This window comes from Phoxinus phoxinus (genome assembly GCF_949152265.1).
Source record: "Phoxinus phoxinus genome assembly, chromosome: 12".
In the NCBI taxonomy this organism is placed as follows: Eukaryota; Metazoa; Chordata; class Actinopteri; order Cypriniformes; family Leuciscidae; genus Phoxinus; species Phoxinus phoxinus.
The window spans coordinates 28,242,958-28,270,207 of NC_136887.1; the positions used below are offsets into that span (position 1 = coordinate 28,242,958).

Genomic DNA, 27,250 nt, shown 5'->3' on the forward strand with positions numbered 1-27,250 from the left:
GAAGTAGCTATAGGATTAGCCTTCTGTTACACTATATTACACTAATCTATATTAGTTTCCCCCTATACTGCTTGAACTCCATTTATTTGGACTTAAAGGATAACAAGCCATAATTTTTGTTAATTGCACATTTTAGCCTCGGAGCTAAATGTAAACTTATTTCTGAAATGTGAATTATAATAATAGAGCTCTCAATAAACCAAATATATCAATTGCATTAATTACATGATATGCTGATTTATTAATACAATTAATCATTATTATTACTGTGAACTTGTTTTTTGATACTTCTTACAAGGCCCATATTCTGTGTACGACGAGATGGTGGTCTGAATATGGCTGGAGGCCTCAAATATCACCCAGGTATGACATTTCAAAACAGAAGCAAATATTTGATGGATCAACAAAAGAGCTCAGTGTTTCAGACAAGAACCATCAGCTGTGAGTTTTTTTCAACTGTGAGAAAACACTAAGAGATGATATAGATCAGAGCTTAGTTTACACTGTTGCACACAACACTGAGATATCAGAAAGATCATTTTCGCTAAAATAACCCTAAAACATGTTCTGAAATCTTCCTCTAATCTAACCGTAGTATGTCCTGCTACAGATACATTGTTTTCCATCTCGCATGTCTTTTCTCAGACAGACATCACTGTCGGAAGATCAGTGGGCTTTAGATTCCATCCCTTTGAGACTTTAAGTGTCTTACTTTGCTTCAACATGCAGCTCAAGAATCATCGCAAGGGTTCTCAGTGTCTGTGAAACCAATCTTCATGGTCCTTTTGTTCACTTTATTCTCCTCTTGAGAAAACACTCGACACTGGTTACTTTTTATAACTCATAGCAATCAGAAACAAGCACTCGTATAACATTTTTAGTGCATGCATATGCTGCGTCCGCTTTATTCCCCCAATCAGTGTAAAAATCTGAGCGGGACAAAGAGCAAAGAGCAAACACCCCTACTTTAAATATGAAAATATATAATGGTATAATGTGTTCAGTATGCATGCTTGAAGGAAACCATATGAAAAAGGCAGACAAAGAACTCTCTGTGTTCCAACTCCTGCTCGTCCACACCCCCTTTTCCCTTCTTTCTGTCTGCGAGAGAGAGAGAGAGAGAGTGAGAACGAGAGCGTAACTGCATGTGAGACAGGGGGGGAGGTGAACACAAGGAGGACCTGAAAAAGGGCTGTACAACTAGCCATCACAAACACACCGAAGCACTTGGGAGTACAGGTGAGTCTAGCATCAGCTCCAGAGTTTTCATTGAGTTTCTCCTGGTGTTGTGTTATCAGTGACGAACTTTTATCACCTGCTGAATCTCAGACTACATCCTTCAAGAACCTACTGCATGAGGTAGCCATCTGCAACCGGGAGGAATGTTTCTGAAGTCGATCTTTCTAAATATTTGGGTTGAATTAATTGAGGAAGTTAACTTCTTTCTCCTCCTGGTGGAGGGATAATTTCAGCGGCGATGGGCTTCACGTGTTCTCCGTTCGCCTGTCTTTTGTCTTGGCTGTGTGTGGTTCTTGTGATGATAAATTTGAGCAGCGTGCTGTAACAGTAGAACGAATATCCGGTGCTGGAGTTTCTTAGCGACAGTAATGACTTATACATTAGGCAGGGGTTCTGTTTAGCAGAGACTTCGTGCTGAGCATCTGTCACTGACCTTTATCTGATCTGAACTTTTATTTGCTGTCTTAATTTGCTAGACTTATTAAGTCGCAGCTTTTAAATGGTACTAAAGTTTTATCTGCTATTTGGATCTGCTAGAAGAGTTTAGTGGTTTTATGCGTTTATAGATCTTTAATGAAGTATATTAAAATTGAATTAAAACACTGATGCAGTATTTGCAGTTTATCGCAGAGTACCTGGTTTTATTTTTTGGTGACTCCCTGCAGACTTTGCTATTGAATGCACATCCCATTGAGAACCTGCACATCTTTTTTCAATTTCAAGTTGTTTTTCTGTATAATTTATATATGTGCCTGCTATATACTTAGTACCCCTATGAAGCAGGCACCATGTCTCTGAGCCTCATTGAAGTTTATAACTAATGGTGTTTTTGCTGTCTGTCATCAACCTGTGCAAGCCAAGGCATGTTTATCTGCTGAGAATTACTCTCAAAGAATGCCAAATGTAGAGTGCAACCCCCAAATTATTTTTCAAGCCACTTACAGGTGCTTCAATAGGCCTTTGTACGAAAGAAGCCGAGTTGATGTGCAGGTCTCGGCATTGTAGTGTGGCGTACGGTTGAAGGATCCGGCCCTGCAGGGCTGTAATGGATCTGGGAGATTAGAGAGACCTGTCGGGCCCCGGAGGTCTATCAAAACGCTGTGTCAGACACCGTTTCGTACACTATTACTGCTCATATTATGCACTGTAACGGATACAGCCCAAAACACACACAAATACTATCTCCCAGTACCTGTGTTCGGTGTGCCTCAGGACTGATAACGCATGGAATGTGTTGGGTCGAGCTCAATATGGTTCATTAGAATGGTGTATGAGAACGAGAATGCCCTCATTGGGTTGGAATGAGTCATGAATCAAATGATGGCAAATCGTTATAGATACTGCATGTGAGGGAGCCGTAGAGGTAGGCTGGTAAGTCAACGGTGTAATGTAAATACCTGGAAAGTGAAATCAGATAAGATAAGCATACTTTGAGACTTTAAGAGAGATTAAGATTCATCATTAAGCTGAATTTTCCCTGCAAATCCTTGAGATTTACCTTTATCTTTCAACTTTCTTTCAATCAGCCTTTAGCCTTCAAGGTGATTTGGTGAGTAAAAGAAATAGTTGATTGCTAATTAGCTGTTAAGTGGATAAGCAACCGTAATGGATTCAATTTAATGTTAAAAATTATAGTCTGAAAGCTTCCCTGATGAAAGTGACGAGACATTTTTAATGTTTTTGAAATAAATCTTTTATTCTCACCAAGTAAGCATTTATTTGATCAAAAATAAATATTCTATTTGAATATATTTTAAAATGTAATTTATTCCTGTGATGCAAAGCTGAATTTTCAGCATCATTACTCCAGTCTTCAGTGTCACACGATCCTTCAGAAATCATTCTGATTATGTTGATTTGCTGCTCAAGAAACATTTCTTATTATAATCAATGTTGAAAACAGTTGCGCTGCTTAATATTTCTGTGAAAACAATTTTTTTCCCCCTCCATTATCCAGGATTGAATAGAAAGTTCAAAAGAACAGCATTTATTTGAAATAAAAATATTTTGTAACAACTGTTTTTACTGTCACTTCTGATCATTTCAATTGATCCTTTCTACTGCAAATTAAAGTAATAAAAAAAGAAAAATTTGAACAGTGTGCATATATTTTATATTTTTAATATAGCCTACAGTTTTTTATTAAAATAAAATAGTTAAATGGCTAGTATGAAATAAGATCTGTAAGTAATTTTATCTGCCATTGTCTGTATCTGTATCTGTATTTGCAGTCTGTACAGCATTTGTTTCTATAATGTATAACATTAGTATCTACCTATCAAGTGTCGTCAGAGGTCACATTACTCAGTGTAATGCATTACAAAACAAAGCAACTGCTCTTTATGTTCCGTCCAAAGCAGAGTAAGGCAGAGAGCTTGTGAGAGGCTTTTGTGGGCGAGAGTGTTTGTGTTGAGTTGATTGTCTTTATTTGAGGAGGATGGCAGGGAGGGCTTGAACAGCGGGTGTCTCCTTTGTAGCCACTTTAGCTCGCCTGTCGGAGTGGGCGTGAAATAAACTCCCAAACATAAACGCACAGAGGTCAAGCTAATCACTCCAAGACTGCTCATTTGTCATAGGTGTTATTAGTTAAAACAGTGTTTGAAAGGGGGTGATGAAGACTAATGGGGTCTTATTACCTCGCATGACCCTCGGCCTTGTTGTGGCCTACAGGATGTGAGAGAGACAACACTCAGCTGACAGGGTGATTCAGTGCTATTGAGACTAGACTGTGCTATTTGTACAATTGCCAATTAACACACTGTCCTGTTTCAGCATGCATGTCCGAGAGCGTAGACTCACATTTGAGTCGAAGCCTTTCCTATAACAGAAAATTACTTAATTGACTAAACCGACAGATGACTTTGCATATGGCTTTATGAAACAGAATGATAAAATATAGTGACTTCACACTTCGATCTTCATAATCTTATAGAATAGTTAAAAATGTTTAATTCTGTGATTCACCCTCATGTCATTCCAAACCTGTATGACTTTCTTTCTTCTGTGAAACACAAAAGATATTTTCAAGTATGTAACCAAACATTTTTGACTTGACCTAAAACACATTTAAATAGTGTTAAACAGCTTAGAATCCTACAATTTTTGTTTTCTTTTAAAGTCTGTAACCACATTAGCTTTATAAACTTTATAATTGAATAAATACTCCAATTGGAAATATGTGGATCGTTCTCCTTAGCTTTGTGGCACAAACTTCATGGTTTCAGCTTTGAAAAATATTGACCTTCCTTCCTTAACAGGACGTTTTATAAAGTAAATCTCCTAACTGGGCAACACCTGTTCCTTTCATTTTCCTGTCTCCTTGAAATTAGTCAGGAAGAAAATTAGATATGCATTGTTTATGCAGTTCATTCCTCCCACTGATTTGACAATGGGTGGTGGTCATTTTAAAAAAATATATCAAGTGCACAGGGCCAGAGGAAATACCCCTCCATTCATCTGGACATTTTTTCTTTATGATGTTTCTCACCTCAACTAGTTCTGATTGAAAATGCTTTTAATGTGGTAGGATATCTGGATGTAATTTGTAGGATATTCTTATTTTTTATGAATGTATCATAGTAAACGTTGACTCATAGTGTGCATCTTATATGTTTCAGGAAGTCGCAGATCACCGACTCCTTGGATCCTGGCAGCAGAGGAGGTTCATCCAGTGGCCTTTCATTTCTATGACAAAACTAGAGGTTAAGACATTAAGCCCTGTCTGGATATCCCATATACTTGCTCGAGGAGTCTCTCTCAAGCAAATAAACTATACGTCAGCTCTGATGGTGGGTTAGAGATCATATCGCTTGGCTTAAGCTACCCAGAGAGATTTGATCAGTAATGCAAGGATAAAGAATGAAAACTACAGAAACCATCTGTTTAGAATACAAATATATGGATTGAGCACAGTAAAGCCTTGTTTGAAAGTTAAGTGATTACAATAGCTGCAGTCAGAATGTTTGGACGACCTTTCAGCTGAATGTGTTTTTTCATGTGCTAATGAATCGACAGGAAAGCACCAAGCGCTGCCCTTCATCTTGACATTGTTGAAACGTTTTAAAAGCAGGGGCTACGCGTGCCTTTAAAGAAACAGTCTGTCTCGGAGGGATTGCGATAAACTCAAGGGACATGTTTTGGTGACTGACTCAAAACGAAAGACAAATATCTAGATAAAAGATCGAAAGCAGACGCAAATAGAACAGTGGATAGTCTTCCAGCGTTTGCCGCATTTGCAAAAGAGCAAATCCAAGTTGTGAAATTTTCTTGGCACTTTTCCATGGGAACTGGTCCAGGGTGCATTGAGAAGTACCTCCAGGGAGGTCTTGTTAGAGTTTGAATAATATTGCGCGGATTGAAAGCAAAAGTGCATTCCTCAGCTCATCTCTGTGCGGTAGCGGGTCTGCTCCGAAGGATTACCGTGAAGAAAACGTCCAGCAAAATGTAGAGCTTTAATTTGGGCTTTGATCCTGCTTTTGATCCTTGGTTCTTCACATTTCGGGAAGCATAAAACAGCCAGGGGATCCCAAAAACCACCTCAGACAAGGCAAACTTACGCCCCAGCTGAGAAAAAGAAAGCTTTTGTCACACCCAGGCAAGTGTGCCGGTTAAGAGGGTGCTAAGCGAAAGAACAGCGTCTCTTACACGAGGACGGGATGGAGTGCAAGCATGAGCCTGCAAGAAGAGGGGACAGCTGGGGTGGGCCTACCACTACAACATCCTCTACCCTCGACAAGACTGGGGCAAAGACATCCCTGGAGAGGCACAGTACTAACATCTTGGAGAAAGATGACCACTGCGGGGTCAAAGCAAAGCCAGGCTTGACGTCTTGCCAGATGGAGCGGAAAACAAGTAAATATTTTCATCTTGTTTACAACTTTGAATCTAAAGAACAAGATATGTTACAGTACACTTGTATCACTTTAGTGTTAAATATTTAAGGAATAATGTACAACAAAAAAATAGAACTCGACATGGCTGTTTAATAAATAAATGAATGCAGTTTAAATTGTTATATTATATCAGCGTTTCCCAAACTTGGATTTGTGAGTTGATGAAAAACTTAGAATTAAATCATAAAAGTAAAACCTAAACAAATTAAATCTATTAAATTAAAGCAATTCATATAAAACACTACTTTATTTGTTTACCTGAATATCATATGACCACAACCAACAGCAGAAGCAAATGTGTTGTTAAATTATTTAAATATTAACTTAGAATCCAAGGGGACTTCCAAGTAAATATTTTAGGTCAAAAGGATTCGGTTGACCACAAAAGGCACTCATTTTTAAAGGCAATAAAGTGCAATGACAGACATAAAACTAAAGCTATGTAGGAAATGTAGGTCAATTATAGTAGTGTCATTTTACAGAAAAAATTGACTTGTGATTAACCAATCAGAATCATGTATTCCATAGTCACATAATCAAATAAAAATAAATGAGTCAAGACAAAGTTGAAAAGTCGAATGGTTTTACAGGCCCTATATTCAGAGAAACAAACACCATAAGACAAACGCAACCGCTATCCGCTAACTGTTTAGACATCAGCTCTTACTGAACCCTCAATGACACATTTGTTTCCTCACAGCCACAGATGAGCCGTACATTAATAGCTCTTCTGTTCATACCCACTGACCATAATGTTCAAGCTGTGGGTATATTATCTGGAAAGAATGCATAATAAGGTTTGCAGATGACCAGGCAAGTAGGCGGCAGTTCACACCAGTGACAGAGGGGTTTCACAGCTCGCTGATGAGAATTCAGAGCCATTTCAGACAGTCCAAAACCGTTTTTGCAGAATTCAAGAGGTTTCTCTGACGTCGTCACAGTTTTGGAGCGTGTAAAATGGCGAGAGGGGAGGATGTGGAGAGGCTGAGATGGAAGAGCTAATTCTGTCACTTTATATTGGTTTCATACTGTTCCTAGGAAGTAAATGTCAGCGTTTTCTCTCTTTTTCTTTCCTTCTCTCTCTCTCTCCTTGTATGGGATTGATGTCTCCACACAGCATCATGATTTGATGAGATGCAGAATGTTATGCTTGTCATTCTTGCATCTCCAGATGCTGATGGCATGAAATTGGAAAATGATACAGTGTGGTTCAAAAGTCTGAGAGCACATAAGGTTTCTATTTTTCCCCATAAAGTTTTAGTGATTACTAAAATTTAAAATAATACAACATATTTTTAAAATCTTCACTATTTGGTCAAATAAGCAATTGTGTGATTTTGAACGTGAACTCCTTTGTACAAACACAAATGTTCTTCCATTAAAGCACAATATTGTTGGAGAACATGATTCATCAGCTTTTACACAATATTGTGGATTTCATGCAGTAATTTTGTGTATTAAATTAGATAAATGCAAAACTGAAGCATTTTCAATTGGGGTCTTTTGACCCCACTTTATATGATGAATGCATTTTAATTTATATGATTAATTTTCTTATGATTTAGAGCTACAATTGTGGTCATAATTAAGTTTACATAATGTACCCCTTGCAGAATATGCAAAATGTCAATTTAAATAAATGAATCCCTTCTCCCTTTTATGCTCCCTCTTATTCATTTTCTCAACTTAATTTTTATTATCAAGCTCTTTCTTGCATGTACAGTGTTCACATGGTGTACATAACATTTAGTTTTACTTCTATATTCACAGGAAAACAAATTATGCACCAAAACACAACAGAAAAAAACAGCAATATAATGAACAGTAACATTGGATGGGATCTTAAAATACAAAAGGTGACAAAGTAATAAAGTAAAAAGATGTTTAGCAGACATCAGTTCTCTTCCATTAAAGGTGTCCATATAAACTGACTCATTTGGACACTTAAACTATATGTGTTGTCTTTTCCATCACATAATTAGTTTCTTTCTTTTTTATTATTATTTTTTAATTATTGACATTTTGCAGCTTCTCCATGTGACATTATAAGCGTATGACAACAACAACTGTAGTTTTGCAATAATTTAGCAGCATTTCTCTGGATCAAAATGGATCTGTAGATGCTATTCTGTGAACATAGCCCTAAATAGGGCTGGGCGGAGTCTGTATCGAGTCTGTACGATATATGAATATATTTTTTAGAAACTATGGATAAGTAATAGATTGTTGCAGGGATGACATCAGAATCCAGAATAATGTTTTGCCACTGGTTCCCTCGAGATTTTCCTACGGGGTTTTATAATGGGGTTTTTCTATTTATGAGTAAAATAAAGCCTGTGGTTAACATAACTTGACGATACTTTAGTACAGGCTTTATTTAACTCGTAAACTGAAAAACCCAGAGGAAAATCTTGAAGGAACCAGTGGTGAATTAGTCTTCCAGGATCTGACGTCATCCCTACACCACACTATACCGTTTATATCGATATTTGATATTAAGTGAGCTGGTGAGCACAAAGTGCATAATCCAAATTGTCCTAAACATGACACATGCTTTATATTAAGGGCTTCAAAACAACTTGTAAGATATAGTTAACGTAAACGACTTGCCACGTCAGATGTTCTGACAGATACTTGTGCTGTTTAATGCGTTTTTGAGATGTATATTTCACAGGTATATTCTCTATCTGGAAATGTTAGAAAGTTATGCAAATATTTCCATTTTACTGTCAGGAGTGGACAGCCTTATGCAAGCGAGTCTCTTCTTAACTTCACAGACTTCAGTGAATGAGTGCCGTGCGCATTACGTGCCAAATAGATGGAGTGCAATAGAATGGGAGCACAATAATTATGACTAAAATATTTAGCTAAAATATTTGTTGGTAGACATTATCTGTCATATTGGATTTTTATCCAAATAGGAAAAGTAGAAAATACAGAGATAAATACGTATAGCCTATTGCCATTCAGCCCAAAAAAAAAACTGAGATATGATTTTTTTTGTCTATATCGCCTAGCCCTACATGAGAGTAAGAAAGAGTCTCCTACAGGTTTTCTGGACATTGAGGTGTAATTGCACATTTTTAAGTTCTTAAACAGCTCCAATCTCATCACTCCACACTCGCTCACTTTTCCCAGAGGAAAAGCGTTATGTAATCCCATCCTCCAACTGGACAATTACATCCGACAGGGGAATCTGACCTTTGATATACAACCCCAGGCCTATTTGGTCCCAAAATCCTCAAACTGTGAGGGAGTTTCCCTCATCTGTCTGAACTAAGAGCCCACATATCACCAGCAGCTCAGTGCCAAGGAAATGGGAACATTCCTTCTTCACGTCCATTCCTACCACTACTTTAGGCTAGAGGGAGTTCCTGTCTTTTCCTCCATGTTAATGATAAGTTAAGCATGAGCGATATGAGTCAGGTAGAATGGTTCAGCTAGCAAGCAAACCTCTGTGGTCTAAACTGAACTCCACCCTTGAGGCTCAGGTGTCCATCCACCCAAGCGAGCGTGTTCGCCGAACGGCTCTCCCCCTGAAACACAATCCTCTGAAAGAGCTGACACATTGATTCTATGCATGACACTGATGAAATGTGGCCACTTAATTTGGCTTGGAACAGAATGTGCAAACTTACAGATTCTGTATGATTATTTAGGTGCATCCCAGGCCGTTGTGTAGCAGTCATAACTTGTAAAATTCGGTGCTCATGCCTTTTTGTAGGAACGCTTTTAAATCGTTCCAGCATCCATGATCTCTGGTAATGAAAACAGCGGTTACCATAAGGGTTAAGAGTTAGTTCACTTAAAAAATAAAAATGTTGTCATTGTTTACTAACTCCATTATTTACTAATTTACTAACTTCAATAATGTATTTTGAAACCCACATGATTTTCTTTCGTCTGTAGAACACAAATGAATATATTTGGCAAAAAGTCAGGGACTGACAGCCTCAGTCACCATTCACTTTCATTGCATATTTTCCTCATTCAATAAAAGTGAATGGTGACTGAGGCTGTCATTCTGCTTCTGCTTTGGTTTTCCATAGAAGAAATAAATGGGTTTCATGGTCATGAGGGTTTGGAACAACATAAGGGTGAGTAAATGATGACAGAATTTTCATTTTTATGTGAACTATGCCTTTACATGGGAAAGGTTTGGCATAGAATGTGAAAACATACATGCTGCATGTGATTATTAATGTAGGCTAATTAGCAACACACACACACACACACACACACGCACTTTTGGGTAAGTGAACAACATCTCTTAAAAACCAATTGCATTCAGGCACGTGTCAACTGAAAGTTTGAACTGTGTTGTCAGGACAAGAGTATAGCTATTTGTCATGAAAGTCAGGTTGGGGCAAGTTGTCACGTTTTAATGATTAAAAAAACCACATCATGCGGTCTCATTCAAGAGAGTTTAACCATACGTGTTAAAAAACAACCTACAAAACCACTGCAAGACAAAATATTTTTAGAATTTAACTTTTGGCTCAAACCCTCCGCGCTCTCGGTCTATTCGGTATGCTGTCTGTTCTGGTTCTTCACCGTTAAAGTTGGTGAGTATCTACAAAACCAAAAAGCAGAGAAAGAAAAGTCAGCCAGGAACGTCACACTGCATAGCCATCCTTAAAAAAGCAAAAGGGAAGCGCAAACCTCGTCCAATCCCCCAGCCTGCCGCCTCGATGCGCATTTGGAGCTCGCGAGAGATCATCACTCGCAACGACACGAAATCTGATCCAGGCTCGCGCTGCTAAAGGGGGAGTGGAGGAAACACATGAAGTTAAATTAGAAAAGCTCGCGGAGCAGCAACAAAAGAGACTGTATTCAGAGTTAATTAAGGTAAGAGAAGTTTAGTTAGACTCGACATATTTGTGCAATTTTAAAAGCTTTATTTGCGTAAAAAGGCATAGATTGGTGAAAGGCATATGCTGAGGTCGTGATAAATACGTTCTGAGGTTTGATCACATATATTATTCAAATTATATCATATACTTCTGCATTAAAGTGGTGACAGGAGAGGAACATTTTGTAATGAATCCATGCTGTTTTAAAAGAAAAATCAGATTGGTTGCTTTGGGTTATCTTTAGGCATAGACGAAGTTTACACAAGTGTTTAAATTAAGAGAAGGACATTGGTTTGAAGTTAAAGTGACAAGTTGCTCAGTGGATATGTCAGGCATTGTGTATTTTAACAGTTTGGTTGTACATTTATTTTGTAAACTAAAATAAAGTTTCATGTGGTAACATCTAAATTAACTTGTTTCATTATAAAACTAAATGAATTAACCTAAATACTTAACCCATTTTTTTAATTGTTATTATTTTGCGAACATTACCACGTTTTATTGTCATTTAAAAAGTAGAAAGCATGCAGTCAATGAGTCACAGTAACTCGTTACGGAATAAATGGTCTGGCTCTGATAATGTGACAGGAAAATGTAATTATTTTTAAATAATAAGGGACAAGTGTAAACTGTGCATCAGATAATTTTATAATTTTCTTATTTAGATTATGTGTAAATAAATTCTTCTTGAAAGACACATGGGTTGACTGGGGAAACATGCAAATGAAAAGAAAAGAGGGAAGTTGCATGTGTATTTATTGCTGATTATTGGATTTTGCTCAAGGTTTTTAATTGGGAAATTATTTCAAATAACATAAAGATACATATCTGTAAAGAGGAACAGTGCTAGAGGTTGTGTTGCATAAATAAGAGGTGTTTTTGCTGGTGGAATGAAAGGCAGATGCACATTATTCATGCACTATTATAATTTTATTTCATGTGCTATGAAAGCTCCTTTGAGTCTGGCGAACTTGCACATGAAACAAATGGGATAGATTTAGAACTGTTGCTTTTTCACTACTTTTTTTTATTTTTTTTTAACTCAGATTATGGCTCTGGCAAGACAAAGACCTACCTGCTTGGACGGAGAAAAAACCCTCAAAATTGTTTGCAAGTTTTGCTGTGAAGTCTGGGGTTGAGGATAAAAGCTGAAAACTACCTCAGGGAAACCTTGAGTGGTTAATTATTCAAAGGTCTATTAGGGAAACAGATTGTGTTTATGTTGCACAGGTTAACCACGCTTATATTAAGTGCAGCCGTTCTGCCAGTGATGTAATTGTTAACAGTCTGTTTCTCAGGATGTGATGTTCTGGTATAAGATGTTAAGGGTGTGTGTTTTAAAAGTTCTGTTCCTTTCCTGAGGCACTCATTCTTTTGTAGGCAGGGTCTTCAAGCACGCTTGTTTTATTTACTGAAACTTTGATGCCACAGTATATCACTGCAGGTCAAAGTTCAAGCATTTAAATGTAGACTTTGTCTTGTAAGTGATGATGGAAAGGCATGAACCTGTCAGGATGTCAGCATATAAACCGACGACTCCTGTGCCTTAGAGAGATTCACAAGGCATGCTGCAGTCTCAAGAGGGAATTTTCTCGGCAGTTGCGGAATGCTAAGGGAGGGACTAGAGCCCATGGTGAAGGAAATACTTTCTCCAGCTCGGAATGAGGCTTTTTAGCCCAGTCAATAAACCTTTGCCATTTTCAACAAATAGATGACTGTTTTAACATCCATCTTTGCCAAACTATGGGTAGAACTGCAAATATCAGCATCACGATTTATTTACAGGAGGTTCTTAGAACTATAAATGTGTGAAAACGTTATGCGGTCTACAAAAGTTTGCCTGCAGGGATCGTGAATCACAGCAAACTGTGAAAATAATCATTTTGAACGAAAATCCTTGAACTTTATATGTCAGCATTTCTTTTATAAGTCTGTCTGCAAAAATGACTACAAACTAATATGATTCATCTTTTAGGGTGACTCATGGAAAATAGAATTACTTGAAAGATATATAATACTCTTGACTTTTGAGATAATTATACTCCCATTTGAGCACATTGCTACTATAATCGAAACTTATACAGCACCCAAATGATTGTGACAGCAATGGTGAGATCATGAAATAAAATATTAATTAGGTTAATATTTGCCAAATCCTTTCGCATAACTCTCTCTAATAAAACAGGCATGTGATCTTATATGCATCACCCTTTGTTTGTTAGGCTGAAACAATTAAGTGCATTTTAAAATAGCACTTCCCTCATAAGACTTGGTGGTATGTGCTAAAATGTACATTTATAAGCTGAGTTGAGCAACACTTTGCTTGTCTTTGTGAACTGAAAAGCTTTGCAGTTGCCATAGCTGTGAATGTATTACATTTCTCCTGAGTTGATTATTGTTTTATTCTACCATTACAGACCTCAGCAGAAGTGCCAGTTTGTCAGAGAAGGAGCTGAAAGAGGCACGCACCAAGAGTCAGATCATTGCTGCTCAGCTCCAGGCCAATTCCAACTCTAAAGGCGTACAACTTTTCAACCGTCGCAGACAGAGAGTGAACGCTTTCACACTCGTGAGTGTTGGAGGAGTGGGGGCATCTGAGAATGTAATTGATTTATCTTCTGAAAGTCCACAGACATGGGACAAACAGCACTCGACTGAGGACCAGCACACAGAGTTGAATCACAGGAACCTCAAGACAGGTCTGACGTGGTCGGCTGACAGAATCCGCAGTACTGGTTGTGACATGGAAGATGCTAGCAAGGTTACGCAGGAGGATTTAGCAGAGGAAAGTGGCCTAGAAAGACACTTTCTACCCGTCAATGAGAACGATGAAGAGCTCTCGGAAGACCTCAAAGAGGATGTCAAGGATGAGGTTACTCTTAGAAGTGACAATACCCTTGTTGTTATGGACAGAACTGGTCAGGATGAAGCTGAATCCAATGGAGCGCACAATAAAGAAATCGTGAATGGATATAGTATGCAGTGCAATGGAAAAGCAGCCAAGACGGTGACTAAACAGCCCACGATCATAAACAGAACAGCTCGGCCATTTTTCTCCCCGACAACAGTTGGATCCTCTGAAGCTACAAGTCCAGTCATGGAACTCCCTCCAACCCAATCCCATGACTCCACAACACACTTTGAACCACAACCTTCAACTTACCGAATGCACGCAAGACCTGTTTTCTCTCCACCACCACCTCCACCTTCATATCCAACTCCTCCTCTCCCTAACTTCTCCAGCCCTCCTCCACCTGACACAGCCTATGCTCCCTCACCCCAACCTTCTTCCTACTACATCCGCCCATCTGCACCCAGGCCTACATTTGTCCCTGAACTCTTGAGCGAGAAGAGATCCTCAACACCTATCAAAACGGGTATCCTCGATGAGGGCCGGTCTCGCCGAACAACCCGTAAGTCAATGTTCACATTTCAGGAGAAGCCAAAAGTGGCTCCAAATCCTGAACTCCTGTCCTTGGTGCAGGGTGCAGATGAAAAGAAGAAACCGAAACCCCAGCCAGATGCAGCGCAGGAGGAGGAGCTGCTAGCTCTTGGGGCCGAAGCCTCAAACTTCCTGGCCAAGGATGAGGACGTTCACGAGGAAGCTTTGGTGCCACAGTGGGCCTCGAGTTTGAAAAGCTCCAGGACGCGTGACAGGACGGAGCACAAGCCTGAGCACAAGCCTGAGCAAGCCCTGACCAATGCTTCAGGAAAAGGAGCTGAACTGTTTGCCAAACGCCAGTCGAGAATGGAAAGGTACGTCCATGACAGCAAGGTGCTGAGATCTCCTTCTCCAACCATGTCCTTGCCTCCTTCGTGGGTGTACCCATCCAACATGCCCGGTCGAGTAAAGGCCATAGTGAACACCTCCAATATAAGTGTGCAGATTTCAAAGACACTTCAAGCTCAGCAGGCCACACAGAAAAATACTATCCCTGCCAAAACGCCAGGACCCACTCCGGCTCCACCACCAGAGATACCCTTGGAGAATGGTTGCACTAAAATCGAGATGGAGCTGTCAAGACATCAGCCGTACCAGCTCAACTCATCCCTCTTCATCTTCAACCCAACGAAAGATCCCTACAGCACTCTTCCGAGAGCCGCCCCAGCTCCTAAACCTGTCATGACAGCCTACTCCTACTCCAGACAATCATCCCTCCCAACAAGCCCATTGCCATCACCGTACAGCCCATCTGCTGCCTATCAGTCAGCCCATTGCTTTTCGCCTCCCATGACGCCTCTCAGTCCCATCACAGCAGGCAGCGTCAGTTCCCCAGTGTCCCCTTTAGCTCCAGGACGTGTGGCTTCACCTCGCTCTGGCGTCCAAGCTCCACGTCCTACGTTCTCCGCCAAAAAAGCTGGCATCACCCCACAGGTGTGGAAACCATCTTCATTCTTTTAAACCTTTCCATTTCTGCTCTTCTTTGCTTTATGTACTCTTCAGACCAAAGAATATTGAAAGGGAAGAAAATGGGACACATATTGTCTGTCCATTTAGAAGTAACAAGAGAGCAGTAAGGTACAACAAATAGCTGTACTGGAAACAATAAATCTAGCACTGTTGGTTTCATGCTCAGATCGGTTTATTTCTTATTTAATTTTTGAGTTTTGCATGCAGAAGGCAATAAATGTCAGGTCTCACACTTACTCTTAAAACTGATTTAAATTGTAATTCATGAACTGGCCAGCAGAGGGCCATAAATTTAAACTTACTGGTTTTCTTTTAATCAAAGACATTGTAATTTAGTGCAGCTGTGTGTTTCAGAACTAGAGTTTATTCAGTTTTGTGCTCATGCCAGATATATTTTAGGCACAAAACCAGTGTGTCTTTTTCCAACGCTTGCCTCCAAGTTTTCAGGTTGGAGTTGGCACAGTCTTATAAAGCACTTTAGCAGATGGCGTCTTGCCTTTTATGATCTACAATATACAATTTAATATGACTAGGAAGATATGAGGGCCTCAGTACTTCATAACACAGCACCTGTGCTGTTCTCTTTCTTAATTAGTTCTGTATGTTTCTCTTTAATTTATAGGTGTAGTTTACAGCTTGCATGCTGTGTGACAGTATGTACTTAATGTAGTGTGCATACGCTGTTACACTGTAGACCTGATTCAACAAAACCATAATTGAGTTTAATGAAGTCAGCTTACTTTATCGCTACACCCAGTATGTGGAATATATTTTATGCTGGTTGGTTTCAAATGGATTGTTTTCCTTCTGGCTTAATCTCTTTCAAATGATTTTGTCTACTCTGTTTCATTAAAACAATGAAACACTCATTTTCTGGTCTGTCTCTGGTTTTCATACTATATTATCTTCTTCTCTTGACTAATCTGCTGAATTTCCTATGTGGATTTCTTGTTCTATTTTCAGCATCCCCTAATCAGTTGTTTCAGTTTTTTGGTAGTATCCCTTTTTTCAGTGATGAATCCCTGGAGAATCCCAGGCCAGTTTTCCCTCACAGTCAGAGAATCATTTTATCTATACACTTGCAACAACAAAACAAAGATATGTGTATCAGAGCCACCGCCGCATGGTGCGCTGACCCAAAATGAAATTAGAAACTTTTTTAATGCTGACTGAATATGTATGTGCCCTGCACATTCCTGGCCTGCCCCTAAAAATGCACATCTGAGCCGAAACAGGCCCCTGTGGGCTTGAGCTTTAGGCTAACGGCTTGACCTCTGGCCTCCCTCATGCTTGGAAAAACACATTTGCTGGAGGTGAAAACATACCCAGCAGCCACAACAGTGCAAACGCATATCTCAGTAAAGGTTAGTGGTCTTGGCAGCGTGTATGCAAGCGATCTGGAGATGGCATGATATCCTGGTGTGCTGGGAAACTACTCAGACAAGAATAAACAGCTCGATGTAATCATAGGGTGCACGAGAAAGCCTGATATCGATAACATCACATCTAAAGTTGCATGCAGTGCAGCAGGAGGTGTTTTAGATGTGTTTCAATGCCGTGTGTACAGGTTAATCTTACTCAAATGTGGGCACGGTCCTGGCATGAACTTGGGTTTTTGAAGAGGTAGTATAGTGGTATCGTTGGACCCAGAATTGTTCTGCTGTTGTAATACCTCGAGCATGATGATATCTTTGTTTCTGTGCACTAACATTCCTCACTATCTGCATTTAAAACAAATGTTGTCCATAAGAAATGAATCATAACATGTTATGGAGGGCTCAACAATAAGGATTGCATGCTGGCCCAGTGCGAGTTTTAGGCTATAGTTGACTGAGCTGTCACGTGTCTTATTAGATCAGTGCTAAATATTTGATCATGTACACATTTTTATTCTGTGACATTTGGTTGCGAATTATGCTTGTCAACTTTTTAACCTTGTCAGCTAAATAAAATTATCTGACATGCTGTCCAGGATTATCTGCCCATTAAAAGTGTGTATGAATTTTATTGGACTTTCCTGTATAACAATCTCTAGTTATTATATATCTGGCAAGCAATTAAAAATATATATATTATACAATAAAATAAATAAATATTAACTTAAGTTATACACTTAAAATATGACTTTTTATATTATAAATGTAAATATAAAAGGATCACTATGATAATTATAAATTGATAAATTACAATTTGATTTGATTCCAGTGAAGATTGTTCGCAAAGCAAGTAAAAATAAGAACAATGGAAAGCAGAAAAATCCTTACTCTTGAGCCCTTTTATTATCAATGTCCAGTGTTTTTGTGAGTGTATTTAACAATACAGACTAAATCAAAGTGATGTCTCACCTCTAACACTAATCTTTTCTAATCTTCTGTCAGATTAAGGAGGAGACCCCGGCACCAGTTACTAGCCCCGGCTCCACCACCCCAACCTCCAGGACGCCCAACCTCACTCGACGCTTCACCAGCCCCGAGGTGCTTTCCACTGCTGTCTGGTCCCCCAGCAGCCCTCTAGTGACCTCTACATCATCCAGCCCCATCTACAAGCCCACACCAATCTCCCCCTCCCCCCGACCCATCCACAGGCCTGTCGCGACATGCCCTTCCCCAAGACCCATCCACAGACCCATTGCAACCACTCCAGGTACCATCTTCAAGTCGACCGCCAACTCTCCTGTGTCTCCACCCTGGGAAACCAGGTGCCAGTCCCCGGCCGCCATCCAGGACACCAAAGCCAACCATCGCATTTTGGCCAAAAACATCATCAATGCCGCCAAGCGGAAAAACAGTCCGTCTCCCAGGTCGCTGAGCGGGCGCAGTCTGCCCATCTCCCCGGTGAACGGCGGGATCTTGCCTTATGAACACAAGCCCGCCAGTCCCTTTCAGCCACGGATGCTGGGGGCTCAGTCGCCCACCCTTACCAGTCCGTCGCCCACCCGCATGATCCACTCTCCGGTGCGTTTGTACAACACCCGCTCGCTGACCGACTCCGACGCCTCGGTCGAGTCTGAGGATTCAGGTCTGCGCTCTCCAGGAGTGCGCAGCTACAACACCTGCCCCCGTGGCTGGACCGGCGGTCTGCAGGTGAAGAGGGGAGGCCTGCCTGAAGATCTGTAGGAAGCACTTAAGGATGATTTATACTTCAGCCTGATTTCGTGGTTGACCAAAGTGTCCCTTAAATATTGAATGTAAAAATACAGCATTGTGGATTTGCAGACCATGGCTAAACATTGCATACAGCACACACGTTGATCTTTCCAAGATAAGAAATACACTAATCCTTCAAATGTTTAAAGTCACTTTTAAAATACTTTTATTCAGCAAGGATGCATTAAAATGACCAAAAGACTTTTACATAGTTACAAAGAAATGCTGTTCTTTCGAACTTTCCATTCATCAGAGAATCCTGAAAAAATGTATTGTGATTTCCACAAAAAATATTAGGCAGGACAACTGTTTTCATTGATAAAAATAAGAAATGTTTCTTAAGAAACAAATGTAGCTGAAAACTCAGCATTGCCATCCGATTAATAAATTAGATTTTATAATATATTAAAATAAAAAACGGTTATTTTTAATTGTCATAATATTTCACAATATTACTGTTTTTTACTGTCATTTTTTAATCAAATATATTGGTGAGCATAAGAGCTCATTTCAAAAACAGAAAATCGCACCCACCCCAAACTTTTGAATTGTAGTGTAGATCACCCAAAATATTAATTCTGTCATAATTTACTCACCCCACATGTTTACTTAAACCCAAATGACTTTATTTCATGGAAACACAAAATGAGGTGGTCAACAGAATGCTATAGTATATTGCAATATTCCAAATCTTCTAAAGCCACCTGATTTACTTTCAGAATAAACTGTTGATGCTGAAAATGTTCCCCTCTATTTCAGATGAAATCATAATAGATCAAATTGCATGCTTTCATGGTGCACATTGTCATTGCTGGAGCATGACAGCATCTGTGCACATTCACTTTCATGTTCTTGTTTGTTCTATGGAAGAAAGAAAGATTTGATCAAGGTCATGTGATTTTGCAACAACACGAGGGTGAATAAAAGAGGATTACATTTTCATTTTAGAGTGAACTGTTCCTCTGTAAAGTCACATCTTGGTCTCATCTACGCAGCAGTCTGCAATCTAATGAAGAAGGCATTACACGGACTCAGAAAGGTGTACCAAAGAACTTTGATGCTTATTACCAAAGATAAAAAAGTAATGTGCGAGCGTTTTCAAAGCAGTATTAGTTATTAAACTCATTTAAAAAAAAAAATTTAACATAAATATAAAAGGAATTGACAGTTTTGCTTTTTGTACAGTATGTTTTGACAATGTGTGAGAGTATTGGAATGTGACACTATTCGTAGATCCGACTCAAGTCAAACTTGGAAGGAACTGACTGCTTATTGCTGATTGTGTCAGTTTAGATGTAAAGGCAGAACGACACAGCAAGGTTTTTTTACGGTATAAGAGAGAAGGTAGGACATTTACTACATTACGTATAAATGGAAGATGCCAGTGATTTGAAATCAAATGCGGTTTCCATATTATTAGTGCTGACATACATGACAGAAACAAAATAGGTGGTCTGATGTACAGTCAGAGGAGAGGTGAAAATATAAAGCATTAGGAGGTCTGTACAGTGTGATTTCACGTGAAATGTAGGAATAACATGATTGAACTGATTTTCAGTGTTCATTAATGCACCTTGCTTTAGTATTTCAGTTTTACAAGAGGGCAAAACCGGTGAAGAGAGAACTCTTGCTTCGGTTAACTGGCAGTATATATTAATGTTCATATCATTTCAGTATATCACATATAAGGGACTGAAGTAATTCTGGTTTTAGGGTGACTGAGTACTCTGTTGGTACAGTGAGGAGAGATAGTTGATTTTTTTACTCATTTCACAGAAATATATTTCATGGGTGACTTGTAAGGTTTATCATATATAAACACCTCTGTCAGACTGTACACTCTGTATGTGTATTAAAGGGTAATTCACACTATCAATACCAAACGTTTGTCTTTAGTTATGCAGTTACATATTGAAATCTGTCTTGAGCTGAATACTAGCACTCGTGTAAGGATTAAGTCTCAAGGGTCATGCATGCCAAGTGTACTCATGTTAGCCTGCACTCAAATATTGGATCACTGCACATGAGAAAATGAGTCTCTGCCTTGGTGCATCAGCAGATTTCTTGAGTATTTGCATATGGAGAATTTTGATTGACAGGGACATCAGCTGTAAAGTGACTTGGCACCTTTGGTGAGAATAAATGTATCACTTTTAAGGATGCTTTACAACCCCTGTGTACTTGCGCTATCATTCCTTTGGATTATGGGAGAAGTTACGCATTATTCAATTTACATATTTTTCCTTTAAGTTTGATATCATGTCTGAATAACCAGCCTCAATATTATCTCTCTCTGTTCAGTTCTTTTTAAATTAAGTGAATAAACACAAATAATGTCATCTTGGATAAATGTCTTCATTTCTTGATATCTTTTGACACTGAAAGCACCAACTATAATTTCAAATGTTGTGTCAATCATGTGATTTCCCCAATATTTTAGAGGGAACATACACAAGATACTTTATTATAGTGTGATAATAGGAATATATATATTCTGAATTATGGTCCTGATAGATGTGGTGGCATGAATGGGACATAAAATATTTTACGTAAATGAATGTAGACTATATCATCATCTTCATTATTTTTGTTGGGCAGTATAGACAAGCTCTAGAAATAATATGGCGTAATCTAGTTTGTGAATTGCATTGATATAATAGGAAAAAAATAAAATCATAGTTGGGCCTAATGATTCTTAAAGAGATCTAGTCAGGAAAGACCACAGATGCCTGGTCAATACTGCCACCTACAGGACTAAAATGGTAAACTGGTGTCATTCCAATTGTCTCCATCACTGTAGAGGGTAAACTCAGGAATCAGGACATAAGTTAAAAAAATATATATATAGGCTAATATAATATTAATTAACGACTAATACAAGCAATTCAATATTAAATGAAGTCCTCCAAAATATAAAGACCACATACGTGCTGACATTATGCACTGTGTATTCAACTTTAAGATTTTCCAAAGAAAACTTAATTTTTTTTTAAAAAAAATGAAGGCTTAAAAAAATCTGAAATAATAATACATTTTGCATTATTTCCTCAGTAATCAGCAACATGGTCCTCAGTGACGTCAAGGAACAGTTTGTTCTTTTGTAAAGTCTCTTCATGATAGTGAATAAAAAATGTGAAATAAAATGAACTTTTAATGAGAACATCAGATCTCAGAGGCTGTTTATATTCTGTTTAGATTATTTACTCATATTAACAGGGTTACATGCTATTAATTCTCCAGAGAGACCTCAATGCTGCATTGATGCTGCATAAGAACTGCTCCAATGGCAGCAATAAGCGACGACGAATAACAACAATAACAACCGGAAGTGACAAAATAAAATAACCCGTCCGCTGTCCACCCCTTAATTACAATGTGAATTTACTTTTAAATTGTAACATATTTAGATGGTATACGTTTAGCATGTGTTGGATGCTGATGCATTAGCCAATGTGTTATAGTAAATAAATATGTACAATTATTCACTATTGGGGTAAGTTGGCCCATTTTTTTATACAGTCTATGGTAACTTGGCCCCCAGTCTGGGGTAAGAAGCCCCCCCTGACTAATATTTGACAGAATGTATACATTACTTTTGATATAATTAGGGGCCAAGCACTGAAGGTGCGGGCACCTATTGTATCTGTTCCCGTTCTTATTCTTCTTTTTCTTCTTTTTCTTCCGACTGGGCGTCTATGGCAGCCTATAGAACCGTTTGCGGGAAACTTATACAAATTGGCACAGTGATAGAAGACAGCCTGAACTATCACCATAGCAAATTTGGAGTCTCCAACTCATTCCCTCTAGCGCCACCAGCTGTCCAAAGTTTCACTCATGTTTATGCTAATAACTTTTGAACCACAAGGGCTAGAAACAAAATTCTTTTTTCCTCTGATTCCTGAGCTCATGACGATTCGACTGCACCCTATGACGTCATTTTCCGTCATAATAGTTTTCCCGCCATTTTGAATTTTCCGAAAAAACTACTTTTTCGAACTCCTCCTAGGCCGTTGCTCCGAATTTCACGAAAAATGAACCAGATCATCTCCAGACCTTGACGACCAAAAGTTATGGAATTCAAGTTGATTCGAATTACCGTTCTCGAATACCGCGCAAATAAATTTTACGTAGCGCTTGCGAAAACAGACGTAAGGCCGTATCTCCACAACGCTTTATCGGATTCAGACCAAATTTGGTACATGTCATCACAAGCATGACCTGAGGCTACATGCTGCGTTTCGGCGCAGCGCCACCTACTGGTCCGGAGATATGAAAAATGGCTATTTTCGCACATAACTTCTGAACGGTTTGTCCAAAAATCACAAAAGTGGTCTCGTTAGATTCAGGGCGTCGTGCTGAGTTGACTGATATCCAATTTTCCCATATCGGCCATTTTGGCTGTCGGCCATTTTGAATTATGTGCTAAAATGCTGTATTTTATGAACGCATGAACATATCGTTACGAAACTCGGTATGGGTCATCAGTACAACGCCCTAAAGGTACTCAAAAATTTATGAGACAGCGCCACCTTTTGGTCAAAAGTTATAATGAAATTTCCAAAAATGCTAATAACTTTTGAATACATTTGCCTATAGTAATGACACTGATCTCAATAGATTCCTTGGGTTATGCTGAAAACATAGATACCAATTTTGCCATAGTCAGCCAAACTTCCTGTCCGCCATCTTTATTTTCTTTTAAAACCTACTTTTTCGAACTCCTCCTAGACCGAACGTCCGATTTTCACCAAAATCGGATCGTGTCATCTCCAGACCGTGCCGAGTAAAAGTTATGGATTTCGGGTCGATAGACGAAACCGTTTTCGTATACCGCAGTGGCAAAGTTGAGGCATGATGCCAAAATGACTATTCAGGCTTTATATCTGCAATGCCTTGGCATATTGACACCAAACTTTGTAAGTGTCATTGTCACTTCACTCTGACCACATCACATCAGTTTCGTAATTGCGCCACCTATTGGTCGAAAGTGATAATCATATTTTTAGTTATTGTATGTGATTTTCAACCATTTTGCCAAAATTCATCTTCAAATGTCTTTAATTGCTCCTTGCTGCAGTTTGTCTCACAGTTTCAGCCATGTAGCATATCTCGTCGTCTGCTTTTGCGCTTGGCCCCGTAATGGCTGCTTGCAGCTATATTTAGGGGCCAAGCACTGAAGGTGCGGGCACCTATTGTATCTGTTCCCGTTCTTATTCTTCTTTTTTTAGGGGCCAAGCACTGAAGGTGCGGGCACCTATTGTATCTGTTCCCGTTCTTATTCTTCTTTTTCTTTTTCTTTTTCTTTTTTTTCTTTTTCTTCCGACTGGGCGTCTATGGCAGCCTATAGAACCGTTTGCGGGAAACTTATGAAAATTGGCACAGTGATAGAGGACAGCCTGAACTATCACCATAGCAAATTTGGAGTCTCCGACTCGTTCCCTCTAGCGCCACCAGCTGTCCAAATTTTCACTCATGTTTATGCTAATAACTTTTGAACCACAAGGGCTAGAAACAAAATTCTTTTTTCCTCTGATTCCTGAGCTCATGACGATTCGACTGCACCCTATGACGTCATTTTCCGTCATAATAGTTTTCCCGCCATTTTGAATTTTCCAAAAAACCTACTTTTTCGAACTCCTCCTAGGCCGTTGATCCGAATTTCACGAAAAATGAACCAGATCATCTCCAGACCTTGACGACCAAAAGTTATGGAATTCAAGTTTATTCGAATTACCGTTCTCGAATACCGCGCAAATAAATTTTACGTAGCGCTTGCGAAAACAGACGTAAGGCCGTATCTCCACAACGCTTTGTTGGATTCAGACCAAATTTGGTACATGTCATCACAAGCATGACCTGAGGCTACATGCTGCGTTTCGGCGCAGCGCCACCTACTGGTCCGGAGATAAGAAGAATTTATGTTTTTGCTTATAACTTCTGAACGGTTTGTCCAAAAATCACAAAAGTGGTCTTGTTAGATTCAGGGCGTCGTGTTGAGTCGACTGATATTCAATTTTCCCATATCGCCCATTTTGGCTGTCGGCCATTTTGAATTATGTGCTAAAATGCTGTATTTTATGAACGCATGAACGTATCGTTACGAAACTCAGTATGGGTCATCAGTACAACGCCCTAAAGGTACTCAAAAATTTATGAGACAGCGCCACCTTTTGGTCAAAAGTTATAATGAAATTTCCAAAAATGCTAATAACTTTTGAATAAATTTGCCTATAGTAATGACACTGATCTCAATAGATTCCTTGGGTTATGCTGAAAACATAGATACCAATTTTGCCATAGTCAGCCAAACTTCCTGTCTGCCATCTTTATTTTGTTTTAAAACCTACTTTTTCGAACTCCTCCTAGACCGAACGTCCGATTTTCACCAAAATCGGATCGTGTCATCTCCAGACCGTGCCGAGTAAAAGTTATGGATTTCGTGTCGATAGACGAAACCGTTTTTGTATACCGCAGTGGCAAATTTGAGGCATGATGCCAAAATGACTATTCAGGCTTTATATCTGCAATGCCTTGCCATATTGACACCAAACTTTGTATATGTCATTGTCACTTCACTCTGACCACATCACATCATTATTATTAGGGGCCAAGCACTGAAAGTGCGGAGGCACCTATTGTTTTTGTTGGCGTTCCTATTATTAGGGGCCAAGCACTGAAGGTGCGGGCACCTATTGTATCTGTTCCCGTTCTTATTCTTCTTTTTCTTTTTCTTTTTTTTCTTTTTCTTCCGACTGGGCGTCTATGGCAGCCTATAGAACCGTTTGCGGGAAACTTATACAAATTGGCACAGTGATAGAGGACAGCCTGAACTATCACCATAGCAAATTTGGAGTCTCCAACTCATTCCCTCTAGCGCCACCAGCTGTCCAAAGTTTCACTCATGTTTATGCTAATAACTTTTGAACCACAAGGGCTAGAAACAACATTCTTTTTTCCTCTGATTCCTGAGCTCACGACGATTCGACTGCACCCTATGACGTCATTTTCCGTCATAATAGTTTTCCCGCCATTTTGAATTTTCCGAAAAACCTACTTTTTCGAACTCCTCCTAGGCCGTTGCTCCGAATTTCACGAAAAATGAACCAGATCATCTCCAGACTATGACGACCAAAAGTTATGGAATTCAAGTTGATTCGAATTACCGTTCTCGAATACCGCGCAAATAAATTTTACGTAGCGCTTGCAAAAACAGACGTAAGGCCGTATCTCCACAACGCTTTATCGGATTCAGACCAAATTTGGTACATGTCGTCACAAGCATGACCTGAGGTTACTTGCTGCGTTTCGGCGCAGCGCCACCTACTGGTCCGGAGATATGAATAATTTATGTTTTTGCTTATAACTTCTGAACGGTTTGTCCAAAAATCACAAAAGTGGTCTCGTTAGATTCAGGGCGTCGTGCTGAGTTGACTGATATTCAATTTTCCCATATCGGCCATTTTGGCTGTCGGCCATTTTGAATTATGTGCTAAAATGCTGTATTTTATGAACGCATGAACGTATCGTTACGAAACTCAGTATGGGTCATCAGTACAACGCCCTAAAAGTACTCAAAAATTTATGAGACAGCGCCACCTTTTGGTCAAAAGTTATAATGAAATTTCCAAAAATGCTAATAACTTTTGAATAAATTTGCCTATAGTAATGACACTGATCTCAATAGATTCCTTGGGTTATGCTGAAAACATAGATACCAATTTTGCCATAGTCAATCAAAGTTCCTGTCCGCCATCTTTATTTTCTTTTAAAACCTACTTTTTCGAACTCCTCCTAGACCGAACGTCCGATTTTCACCAAAATCGGATCGTGTCATCTCCAGACTGTGCCGAGTAAAAGTTATGGATTTCGTGTCGATAGACAAAACCGTTTTCGTATACCGCAGTGGCAAAGTTGAGGCATGATGCCAAAATGACTATTCAGGCTTTATATCTGCAATGCCTTGACATATTGACACCAAACTTTGTATGTGTCATTGTCACTTCACTCTGACCACATCACATCAGTTTCGTAACTGCGCCACCTATTGGTCGAAAGTGATAATCATATTTTTAGTTATTGTATGTGATTTTTCAACCATTTTGCCAAAATTCATCTTCAAATGTCTTTAATTGCTCCTTGCTGCAGTGGGTCTCACACTCCCAGCCACTTTGGCATGTCTTGTCGTCTTGCTTGCGCTTGGCCCCGGTGATTGCTGCTTGCAGCTATATTTAGGGGCCAAGCACTGAAAGTGCGGAGGCACCTATTGTTTTCGTTCCGGTTCTTATTATTAGGGGCCAAGCACTGAAGGTGCGGGCACCTATTGTATCTGTTCCCGTTCTTCTTCTTCTTCTTTTTCTTTTTTTTCTTCCGACTGGGCGTCTATGGCAGCCTATAGAACCGTTTGCGGGAAACTTATACAAATTGGCACAGTGATAGAGGACAGCCTCAACTATCACCATAGCAAATTTGGAGTCTCCAACTCATTCCCTCTAGCGCCACCAGCTGTCCAAACTTTCACTCATGTTTATGCTAATAACTTTTGAACCACAAGGGCTACAAACAAAATTCTTTTTTCCTCTGATTCCTGAGCTCACGACGATTCGACTGCACCCTATGACGTCATTTTCCGTCATAATAGTTTTCCCGCCATTTTGAATTTTCCGAAAAACCTACTTTTTCGAACTCCTCCTAGGCCGTTGCTCCAAATTT

General features: G+C 39.3%; 1 protein-coding gene across 2 annotated transcripts; it reads left to right on the forward strand.

The window, feature by feature from the left end:
* The first annotated feature begins 1,099 nt into the window (after positions 1-1,099).
* On the forward strand, positions 1,100-20,985 carry synpo (synaptopodin). Of its 2 annotated transcripts, XM_079630295.1 has the most exons (4): positions 1,100-1,239; positions 4,857-6,090; positions 13,402-15,359; positions 17,774-20,985. In XM_079630295.1, exons 2-4 carry the CDS (start codon positions 5,895-5,897, stop codon positions 18,509-18,511), a joined length of 2,892 nt encoding a protein of 963 aa, XP_079486421.1. In that variant the 5' UTR covers positions 1,100-1,239; positions 4,857-5,894; the 3' UTR covers positions 18,512-20,985. The 2 variants fall into 2 exon arrangements, with proteins under 2 accessions (XP_079486421.1, XP_079486422.1); XM_079630296.1 differs by lacking the exons at positions 1,100-1,239; positions 4,857-6,090 and adding an exon at positions 10,796-10,979.
* The last annotated feature ends 6,265 nt before the right edge of the window (positions 20,986-27,250 follow it).

Coding starts and splice junctions, on each gene's coding strand:
- synpo (XM_079630295.1), top strand. CDS start 5,895: ATGGAGTGCAAGCATGAGCCTGCAAGAAGAGGGGACAGCTGGGGTGGG. Junction 6,091..13,401: donor CCAGATGGAGCGGAAAACAA/GTAAATATTTTC, acceptor CTACCATTACAG/ACCTCAGCAGAAGTGCCAGT. Junction 15,360..17,773: donor AAGCTGGCATCACCCCACAG/GTGTGGAAACCA, acceptor ATCTTCTGTCAG/ATTAAGGAGGAGACCCCGGC.